Source organism: Schistocerca serialis, chromosome 2, assembly GCF_023864345.2.
Source record: "Schistocerca serialis cubense isolate TAMUIC-IGC-003099 chromosome 2, iqSchSeri2.2, whole genome shotgun sequence".
Taxonomy (NCBI): domain Eukaryota; kingdom Metazoa; phylum Arthropoda; class Insecta; order Orthoptera; family Acrididae; genus Schistocerca; species Schistocerca serialis.
In genome coordinates, this window is record NC_064639.1 from 146,878,126 (window position 1) to 146,890,148 (window position 12,023).

The 12,023-nt window shown below is 43.8% G+C and overlaps 1 protein-coding gene across 1 annotated transcript in view; it reads left to right on the forward strand.

Moving 5' to 3' along the window:
• The first annotated feature begins 2,544 nt into the window (after positions 1-2,544).
• LOC126455809 (cuticle protein 7-like) overlaps positions 2,545-12,023 on the forward strand; it is an 85,381-nt gene continuing 75,902 nt past the window's right edge. The window contains exon 1 of the mRNA XM_050091569.1: positions 2,545-2,674. Coding sequence (XP_049947526.1) covers positions 2,606-2,674 — 69 coding nt within the window. The 5' untranslated portion in view covers positions 2,545-2,605. The remainder of the gene's footprint in view (positions 2,675-12,023) is intronic.

A 12,023-nucleotide genomic window follows, 5' to 3' on the forward strand; every position in this document is an offset into this window, starting at 1 on the left:
AAACCTAACTAACCTAAGGACATCACACACATCCATGCCGAAGCAGGATTCGAACCTGAGACCGTAGCGGTCGCGCGGTTCCAGACTGTAGCGCCTAGAACCACTCGGCCACTCCGGCCGGCAGACGGCAAAAAACTTCTATTAAAGAATGACAGAAAAACACAAACAGACGATGCAAAATGCCTACTTATTCGAGATGTCATTAGAAATTTATCAAGTCACCGACTGAAGTTACGGAACTCGATATGGTGTAACAGCTATATAAAAGGAGAGGATAGCTTCACCCTTACAGACGCTTGGAAAAAGGAATGGGAGAACTCAGTCAGTAATTATCACCTGATAATTGACTCCTCAAAAGCACTAAAAGGGTTCGACTTTGCTAGGAAAGACTGGGCTACGCTCACCCGTATCCGAAGTGGCTACACTAGATGCAAGGCAACCCTCTAAAAATGTGGATTCGCAGATAACCAAAGCTGTGACTGTGGGGCACGTGAGCAAACTCTGGACCACATCACAAAAGTGTGCCCTACTGGGAAATTCAGTTGATCAGAAGTAGAAGCCACACCTCGAGTTATGAAGTGGACCTAAAAACCTGGTCATCGATGTGTAACCAATAGCTTCTAGTCTCGCAAGATACATGTCATATTTCTGTAAATCGTATCACATTGCCCACTTGCATGTATAAGAAATATTTTATTCGCTATTTCATTATTTTAAATATATTTTTATATATATTCCTTTGCATTGTAATGGCAATTTTTGTGTATATGCTGCTGGAATGTTATACGATAAATAAAATAAATAAATAAATAGGAATGCGGAGAGGTCCTCTTTCCGCGTCAGGGTTGACGATGATGATTCGGAAATACGAATTAAGTTGCGACTTGGGAACTGTTCCTCCGCCACAAATTTTTGAAAAAGTTCCTTTTGCCATGGTCGAGAATGCTAGACGCAGTGCACAATCTTCAAGCAGAGCTCTAGAAGAGCATAGCGTTCCAAAAGATTGGAAAGGGGCATAGGTCATCCCCGTTTTCAAGAACAGATGTGCAGAACTATAGACGTATATCTCTAACGTCGATCACTTGTAGAATTTTGGAACACGTATTATGTTCGAGAATAATGACATATCCGGAGACTAGAAATCTACTCTGTAGAAATCAGCATGGGTTTCGAAAAAGACGATCGTGTGAAACTCGGCTCACGCTATTCGTCCACGAGACTCAGAGGACCACAGATACGGGTTCCCAGGTAGATGCCGTGTTTCTTGACTTCTGCAAGGCGTTTGATACAGTTCCCCACAGTCATTTAACGAACAAAGTAAGAGCATATGAACTATCAGACCAATTGTGTGATTCGATTGAAGAGTTCCTAGATAACAGAATGCAGCATGTGATTCTCAATGGAGAGAAGTCTTCTGGAGTAAGAGTGATTTCAGGTGTGCCACAGGGGAGTGTCGTTGGACCGTTGCTATTCACAATATATATAAATGACCTTGTGGATAACATCAGACGTTCACCAAGGCTTTTGCGGATGATGCTGTAGTATATTGAGAGCTGAACATTCAACTGTCCACCTTTCGGAAAGCGCTGCGAATTGTGAAATGGTTTCCCTACAAACGTCACAGGTGTCCGTACAAACTTCACATCGTTACCAACTTTTTTAACGTGATATTTGTAACCTGGAACATATACATGGTACCCAACTCACAACTGTTACCCACTCATGTGGAAATTAAAATATGTTTCTTTCAATGGTTCCTTCGTTATTTCTCTTCCGCATGTCCTTACAAATGTTTTGCACAAACTTGCATTGTCCTACGATCACTCGTTTTTCTTGGAGACTCTCCCAAGTGAGAAAGTTTAATTATAATGACACTGTGTATGCTGTGTACTTAGATCCATAAGAAGCACAGTATCAGAGAAGGAGGGAAAAATAAAGTGCGATAGACAAGTAAAGAAAAGGACTGAAAGGGAGAGAGAGAGAGAGAGAGAGAGAGAGAGAGAGAGAGAGAGAGAGAGAGAGAGAGAAAGAGAGAGAGAGACAGATAAATAGACAGACACACAGATAGATAGATAGTTTGATAGGTGAAAGAGAGAGAGAGAGAGAGAGAGAGTCAGAGAAAGAGAAATGGAGTTACATATGGATCTAAAGAAGCGTATTTAAGAATAAGGCATTCTGGCACTTTGGCAGTTTGTTAGAGAATCTGAGCATATGGTTTAGGCATTCGAAATAAGAAACAAGTTAGATAAGCAGTAGTGTGCGTTGAGTTTGGTGAGTTACTGCCACTGAAAGGAGTTTGCTTCTGCACGATCGGTCTCAAAGGTCAGCACTCAAGGTATCGCTCCGAGCGGTCGGCTCTTGCTTTCGCCGCCGAGGCACCGCCTCAGATACGTTCTCCGGCGCGGCCTTAAGATGCCTGCCCAGTATGGCCAGGGTGGGGGACCTCAGGGAGAAAAAAAATATCCTCCGATAAGTACTTTCCCTCCACTGTGCCGGAGATTAACGAGCTATATAAACCAGCGCAGACGCCTCGAACAGTCACACAACAGCGGACCTCCTCCACTCCCAGGACAGCTGCAGCAGTCGCCTCCCAACCACAGCCGAGATGCAGAGTGTCGCCGTCCTCGCCTGCCTGCTGGCCGCCGCCCACGCCGGGATCGTAGCGCCGGCCCACCTCCCCGCGGCTCCAGCGCCGGCGCCGGCCCACGCCGTCGTCTACGACCACTACGCGCCGCCCAGCTACAAGTTCGACTACGCCGTGGCCGACTCGCACACGGGCGACGCCAAGACGCAGTTCGAGCACCGCGACGGCGACCGCGTGACCGGCGCCTACAGCCTCATCGACGCCGACGGCACGACCCGCATCGTCGAGTACACAGCCGACGACCACAACGGCTTCCAGGCGGTCGTGAAGCGCATCGGACACCCGACGCCGGCGCCGCCCAGGGCCGTGGTCGTGGCCGCCCCCGCTCCGGCACCCGCCGCCCACGCGCCGGTGTACGCCGCCCCCGCTCCTGCTCCCGCTCCCGTCGCCCACGCTGCTGTTTACGCCGCCCCCGCACCGGTGTACGCTGCCCCCGCCCCCGCCGCCCACGCAGCTGTCCTGGCCGCCCCCGCTCCCGCCGCCCACGCATACGCGTACCCGGCTGCCGGCCACGGTCCTGCGCCCTACCACGGTTAGAGGACCTGCCGCCCAACAGACTGCATCGTTGTCCACCACATAGCTCTCGGCACGAGAGCGGTTTACATGAATGACCCGCCACCGCATCGCTTAACTAACTTCGCCACTGTTGACCCATCATCGCACGTTCATCGTCCATTTGCATGTACATTGTAAAACATATGAACACTGTAAAATAAAATTTATTTTCTGAAATTAAGTGCTCTTAGCATCTTTATTTAACCTCTCATTACTGATGTCTGTTCATTCCTACTGTGCTTGTCAAGCCACTGAAAAAATAACTTTAAAATTGTACCCTATGATTTTCATTTTCTAATGTTACTGGATGGGGTGAGACAATAGTCACTACCGATTGTAACTCACTGAAATCGTTAAGGTAATCTTGTTTGTTTGTGGTAATTATAGGCATAAACATCGGAGTGCACTGCTATTAAATCAGTCATCTGACATTACTAGAAAGATGCACCAGATTAGCTGCGTATAACAATTAATCTTTATGAACGACAGACTGTTTCGCTATTTATCGCAGTTGTCAAGTACCTGCGAATACAATTTTGACGAGGCCGTGTATAAATTTGAATGTCACTTGTATTAAAGTGGCTATATTGCACTCACGTCTCTAATGATGTTACTAACTAAATTACTAATTAACTATATTTAGGTACTAAAATAATATAGCTGTTCATCTGGGTAATCTTTATAAACATATAAAGTCGTAAGAGTATAACTGTCAGAGTACTGTCAAACCATAAAAATCGAATGGCTCTGAGCACTATGGAACTTAACTTCTAAGGTCATCAGTCCCCTAGAACTTAGAACTACTTAAACCTAACTAACCTAAGGACATCACACACATCCATGCCCGAGGCAGGATTCGAACCTGCGACCGTAGCGGTTCCAGACTGTAGCACCTAGACCCGCTCGGCCACCCCGGCCGGCTCAAATCACAATTAACATATCATTTATATATATTCACCAAACCTTAAAAGTTCACCAACGACGTAATATGGACGTCACATCGTTCTAGACGTTAGAATAACATGGTCGCTTTAATGTAAATGACATTTATACACTGACTCACCAAAATTCTATTCGCAGAAAATACCGAAACATCTGTCGTTAAAAAAGATTAACTATTATAAACAGCTATCCTGCTACATCTTTCTAATAACCATGTCATTGTCTGACATGTATTACGCTGCTGATCCTAAAGAAGAAAAATCTCTGACATTGTTTTTTGTTGACTCTAGCCTGTTGTGAAGATGTTTTATAATGAAAGAAGTGATTTTGGTTTAAAAGGGTGGTAAGGGTGGTACAGAGGAAGTTATAATTTAATAATAAACGAGTAGAATAATAATTTAACAGTGTTACACTTACAACGAAGGCTGCCTACAATTTACGGATACGTTTTGACAAAAGGGTATCTGTAATGGATTGCCAAAAGTCAGGTAGGCCACCAATAAGTAGTGAAACTAAGCTTAAAGGTCTACAAGAGATTATTCGGTGCCGTATAATGTCTACTCTTAGGCTGGTTCTGGAACAGGATACTTCTAGAACGTAAGTGCGGAGAAAATTCCAAATTCCAACATTGTATACCTCATTTCATACATGGGTTGCTGGAAGACGAACTTGACCATTGGCTTCAATTTTGCGAGAAAATGTTAAATGAATTAATAGAAGGTGATAATGTCAACAGACACAACTCTACCTATTAATATATAAGACCATAGAATTGTTTTTGAGAGGCAGTGAAATAAAAAAAAATTGTTCAAATGGCTCTGAGCACTATTGGACTTTACTTCTGAGGTCATCAGTCCCCTAAAACTTAGAACTACTTAAACCTAACTAACCTAAGGACATCACACACATCCATGCCCGAGACAGGATCCGAACCTGCGACCGTAGCGGTCGCGCGGTTCCAGACTAAAGCGCCTAGAACCGCTCGGCCACCCCGGCCGACCACTGAAATCAAACTGGTGTTATCGTTTGGGGTGGTATGTCGCGGAGTAATATATTGGGCCATGGTTGTTTGATGGAACAATAGCTAGAGAGCACTACGTGGAAATGTTGACAACCTGTGCCATTCCGGGCTATAAATAACTTACGATGACTTCAGCTCACTTTACTTTCAACGTGATGCGGCCCACTGCATTACGTAACAACTGTGTGATGAGGTATTTGGTGGAAACTTTAGTAGACAGCGATGGACAACACAAATGCCATCCAGATCTCCTAACCCTACACCCGTGAACTTCTTCTTTTGGGGGTATGTTAAAGATAAAGTGTATGCTAGAAAAACGCAAACACTTGAGGACGTGAAAGAAGCTATTCGCAACGCTTTTGAAGACAATCATTCTAATAAACGACTGTGTAAACTAGCGTGCTAAAGTGTCCCAGATTGTCTGACTAAATGTATCAACAATGATAGAAAACATTTCGAGAGAGAACGTCATACACAATTCTCTACCTTCAACAAAGTGTTCATTTATTTCAGAGTTCCAATAATTTGTTTTGAATTCAATTAGGTTATGATGATTAGTGAGTTGTGCCCCATGTGGCATTTATTTGTTAGTTTCTTATTTGGGCTGAGCAGACAGGGTCTTAGTACCCTCTGTTACGTCTGACCAAGAACAACAATATACCAAAGCATATTACCAAAACATTCACAATAATAATAACAGTAAAAAAAGGCACTGAGATTGATATTCCTTAGTGTAGCACATTTGAAGCCGTGTTTAGTGATATCAGAAGCGGAAGGGACAATAAAAGAGGAGAAGTTGAAATCAAAATGACAAGGGCTATTATTAAAGAATAGAATTTCAATAGAGAATTCTTGTAGATAAGAGAGAGTGAGCTGCGGACGAGCATATGAATGAGATAGCTGTTGTGATAGAAGGTCTTTTGATGGTTGTAAGAAATTTAATTTCTCTGATAGTTTGACGAAGGTTGTTCCAGAAGTCGGGTTCCAGAGACAGAAAATGATTCAGAGAACATGACAGTGTTATGTAGTGATACAGAGGAAGTTTACGTTGCTGCGAACGAGCATTTTCGCCGTGCTCTTGAAACAATAGTGTAAAAGTTGAGATAAATAAGAGGGAGTGCGGTGACTGAGAAGATGACAGAGCAATCACGAGGTATGATAGTCTCTACACTTATTGGCACGTAACCATGATAATACTGAGTTTGACAACAGCAGCAGGAAAACTGTACAAAGTGTCATATGTTCTGATTGACACCAGTAAATCTTTGTTTTGCCGAGTACCACAGACGTTATCAGTCAGCGAAGAAAACAGATTTACACTATTAGCAATAAAGTTCATTGCAATCAGATATTCGCATCAAACGTTTGTGGCTAAACTGGTCACCACTGAACAATCATTTTCAATAGTCCATGGGTAATTTTGGGCCTAAGGCTGCCACAATACATTCTAGAAATCACCATTTTCGAGAGGCTTTTACCAATATACATGTAGTATTTTGTATGCCACTTCCTTTGCAACATAATCGACAGTTTTTGAGCCACATTTTAAGATCAAGCAAACAGCCCTACCGCAGCGGTAACACCGGTTCCCGTCAGATCACCGAAGTTAAGTGTTGTCGGGAATGCCTGACACTTGGAAGGATCACCCTCAGGGTCTGCCGACTGCTTTTGGCAAGAAGGGTGCACTCAGCCGTTGTGAGGCCAATGGAGGAGCTACCTGACTAAGGAGTAACAGCACAACCGGCCACGAAAACTGACAAGGGCCGCGAAAGTGGTGTGCTGACCACATGCCCCTCCAATCCACATCGGGTGACGCCTAAGGGCTGAGGACGACGCGGCGGCCGGTCGGCGCCGTTGCGCCTTCAAGGCAAGTGTGGTTGGTGTTTCTTTGATTGTTTATTTTAAGATGTGGTCTACATTATAGAAATGTTCATAAGACAGCAAAAGGAAGTAATAACAGACTTCATCTACGGCCAACAACAGTTGACTGCATGGCTTTTGGCGATTTCTTTTAAGTATCTCGAAACAGTCGAGGACTCGGTCTGTGAGTGTAGAAGACACGCAAATTATTTGTTCATTTATTAGTTAAATAGTAACATTACTCTAAACCGTACACAGACCAACAGGTGTCTCACAAGACACGATTACTTTTGAGCCATTCGTGGTGTTAAAGCTGGTATATATAGTTAATCAAGTGGATCTAAAGCACTGTTGTAACAACGCTTGATATCCAATACACATCGGTGGAGTGATCTGGCCAGTTTTCCGTCTGCATGAGGAATGCGTATTCAGGACAGAGATTCGTTCACATACACAGAAGGGAATTGCGAGTGAGAGAAGTTCGATAATGTGCCTCACGAACAGTAGTGACATAATTAAAAATTAACAATTTTCTAATGTTTTCCTTTCGTTGTAGTGTGAAACCTTGTTTCTTGCAAAATTTCATGATTCTACGGTAAGTACACCGTAGGTTTTGACGAGCGAGTTTGCAAAAATCAATATATGTGACTAAATGACCATATCTTTTGACTGCATTGACTTAGAAGCATCCAGTTTTTATACCGCCCAAGGACAACAGGCCTAAGCAAATGACACGCATTTCAGCTTGATGCGTAAACCCATTCCTGAGAAGAATAGATTTTCACCGTTGGACAAACAGGCAGGCAGATAGACACAGATAGACAGGCGGACAACAGAGCTATCGTAGAAGGGTTCCGTTTCCACAGACTGAGGCACAGACGCCTCAAAACAGAAAAATTTTAAGAAATATAATAAATAAGATATTTTATAACCAATGTAGCGCTAAAGAACCTTCATTGTAGGCTTCAGATTGTAGTTGGTATATCTATTACGAAATGTGGAAACAACAAATCTTTAAAATGAATTTAGGATCGATAGTTGTAATCTAGTATTCTGTTCATTCGTAGGCAAACTGAAATTCCACGATCCTTGGAATAGCACATTATCACAGAAAATTAGTTTATTCCGACTCTAGTTCAAAGAACATTATTTACACTACTGGCCATTAAAATTGCTATACCACGAAGATGACGTGCTACAGACGCGAAATTTAACCGACAAAAAGATGGTCCTGTGATATGCAAATGATTAGCTTTTCAGAGCATTCACACAAGGCTGGCGCCGGTGGCGACACCTACAACGTGCTGATGTGAGGAAAGTTTCCAAACGATTTCTCATATACAAACAGCAGTTGACCGACGTTGCCTGGTGAAACGTTGTTGTGACGCCTCGTGTAAGGACGAGAAATGCGAACCATCACGTATCCGATTTTGATAAAGGTCGGATTGTAGCCTATCGCGATAGCGGTTTATCGTATCGCGACATTGCTGCTCGCATAGGTCGAGATCCAATGACTGTATGCAGAATGTGGAATCGATGGGTTCAGGAGCGTAATACGGAACGCCGTGCTGGATCCCAACGGCCTCGTATCACTAGCAGTGGAGATGATAGACATCTTATCCGCATGGCTGTAACGGATCGTGCAGCCACGTTTCAATCCCTGGGTCAACAGATGGGGACGTTTGCAAGACAACAACCATCTGCACGAACAGTTCGACGACGTTTGCAGCAGCATGGACTATCAGCGCGGAGACCCTGGCTTCGGTTACCCTTAACGCCGCATCACAGACAGGAGCGCCTGCGATGGTGTACTCATCGACGAACCTGGGTGCACGAATGGCAAAACGTCATTTTTTTTCAGATGAATGCCGGTCCTGTTTACAGCATCATGATGGTCGCATCCGTGTTTGGAGACATCGCGGTGAACGCACATTGGAAGCGTGTATTCGTCATCGCCATACTGGCGTATCACCCGGAGTGATGATATGGGGTGCCATTGGTTACACGTCTCGGTCACCACTTGTTTCCATTGACGGCACTTTGAACAGTGGACGTTACATTTCAGATGTGTTACGACCCGTGGCTGTACCCTTCATTCGATCCCTGCGAAACACTACATTTCAGCAGGATAATGCACGACCACATGTTGCAAGTCCTGTATGGGCCTTTCTGGATACAGAAAATGTTCGACTGCTGCCCTGACCAGCACATTCTTCAGGGGTCTCACCAATTGAAAACGTCTGGTCAATGGCGGCAGAGCAACTGGCTCGTCACAATACGCCAGTCACTACTCTCGATGAACTGTGGTATCGCGTTGAAGCTGCATGGGCAGCTGTACCTGCACACGCCATCCAAGCTCTGTTTGACTCAATGCCCAGGCGTATGAAGGGCGTTATTAAGGCCAGAGGTGGTTTGTTCTGGCTACCGATTTCTCAGGATCTATGCACCCAAATTGCGTGAAAATGTAATCACATGTCAGTTCTAGTATAATATATTTGTCCAATGAATAGCCGTTTATCATCTGCATTTCTTCTTGGTGTAGTAATTTTAATGGCCAGTAGTGTATTTTGTGTTCATGAAACAGTAGTCAACGTAGGACAGATAGAGTAAACCTGCATTCTACAATTGTTGTGACCAGCGTTACCAAAACTGAGTAATATGTTTTACTGTTCACTATTCTGTGTTACGTTCACTGTGTTTATGTTGCCCTTGAACCCACGCATCCGTCCGAACAGGACACCTTTAGTAATTTTTTTTTTTCAGCGGCAGCGTGATTTTCATCCAAGTGGACGCCCTAATCCACAGCACTTCTCATAAATCATGCGACATATTAAATATAACACTAAAGTGCATATAACAATCAATAATAAAATCTTAATGTCACTTGACAGTGTTCCAAACGATGCAGAACTTGTTATTGTTTGCCAACTAGAGAATCAATGAACTTATACTAAACACAAATTCAGTAACCATAAAAAGAACAGATACAACGCGATATTCTGTTCTAGGACATAACCTTCTACCACATGCATTAACAAATAACGCGCATCAGAACCGCCACAAGAAACTCAGCGTTGAATCACAAGAAAATTTCTTCAGAAAATCGCCGTTCATATACTGCGTCATCGCAGCCAAAATGAAAACACCTTGAATGGCCTTTACCGAGATTTGGAATCCACAGAGCCGTTCACTCGCAAGAAGGATCATGTCTGGGTCTGCTGGCGGCTACGTCTTTTTGAACCAGTTGTAGCTGCAGCTGGCCGTAACCGCCATTCCCACGTGGAACCTCATTGGAGGTTACCAACGTAGCCCGCGGCAGTGCTTGAGTGCTTGATACACAGCCTAGCGGTAAAGATAGAGAGAGAGAGAAGAGGGGGGAGGAGGGGAGGAGCCAGTGCTGTTATCACATGCACAGCGTAGCTCTGTGTTCCTCTTCCGCCGTCTTGCTTCCTTGTTGGGTCTTCCCACACTGTCTTCCAGCTCGGTGCGGATGCTTTAGTTAGCCGTTGGTCAAAGAGATTACCTGTCGATCCCAGCATTAGCTACAAGATGTATCTGAGATCGATAGTTGTAACCATCATAATAATTACTATTTTCATTACATCCTTGGTAAAATAATTGAGAATATGTTGTGTATATAGTTCCGCGTAGTCAGCGCGTACGCAACTTTCCCACTAGAGTGCGCCCTGCTAAGCACAACAGCGCAGGCGCAGCGCTCGTCTGTCTCCGCACTACGACATGGTGCTGCCATAGAGACGGACCAAATTCTGCTTCCGCCGATCCGCATATTAATATGTAACGCAGCCAATGAGATTGCTGCTAACATAGAACCTTTTCTCCTCGCAGATCACACTCGTGCAGTGATAAATGAACGCGCGAGGTATTATAACGAGTGTACAGACCTCCGATTAGCCAGTCTGCATTTGTCTGCACCAGTCTATAGTCAAGATCCAGTCTGCGCCTAATAAGATTACCATATTCCTGTACATAGCCATGAAGATAAATGTATAGACACTCTCGTCAAGTATCAAAGATACATGTGAGAATAAGATTAACGTACCAATACCAAAGGAACTTCGGATTGTCAATTGTAAATAGCATCCAGAACCAAGTTAAGTAATTTTTATGCTTGTTATTATTTTAATAAATGTGTGTGAAAATTAATCAAGTTCTGTTTAAAGTTGGTCACCGTCAATCTGCTACTCTAAGTGTGCAAGTGACATTTCTATCGTCTGACCTAACGGCAGAAGATAAACACGCCACGATAAGACCATGTGACATATTGCTGACACCCGCCTACTTCGTTAGAGCGACAAGTCAAACAATCTGATGGTGTGTGTACTGAAGGTCTTACAGTACGCACACCACAGAATATATCACGGAAAAGTAATAAAAAAAGCTATAACTTTGCACAGACGATAGCAGCTGGCACTTGTAAATTCATAAAACATTGGCAAATATACTTAAATGCTTCAAAGGAAATCCATGCATATTAAAAAAAAACCACAGGACCGATCTCAGTCAAATTTGGTATACATACCGTTACCGTGTAAAGTAAAGCGCCGGCACGCCAGTCGGGAACGAGAGAGAAGCGAGGGATGTGAAGAAGACGTCAACCAATTGCACGCCGACCGACCCCTCTCTAGGACGACAACGCGAGAGCAGTGGCATCTATACGAAGAGAACATAAGCGCCGTGCCCGACTGGCCACTGCCCAGTTCAAGAATAGCTTCAAGACTAGTCATTACGCTTGTCCTATGTATCATTGTGTATAGTGAAGAAACTTGCTTAATTTGTCTGTCGCCCTTTGCTTGCAACACATCTGTTTAACACAAAATTAAGTATTGTAATTTTTCCTTTTGTAATAAAGCTCATTAATACGATTTGTTTGATTGTTGTCTAGCAATCCGGAAAATCAGGTTATCTAGACACTCAATTTCGACGACTAGACAAGATTCAACACATATATGCGGTACCGTGATATAATTTTATTGGTACATT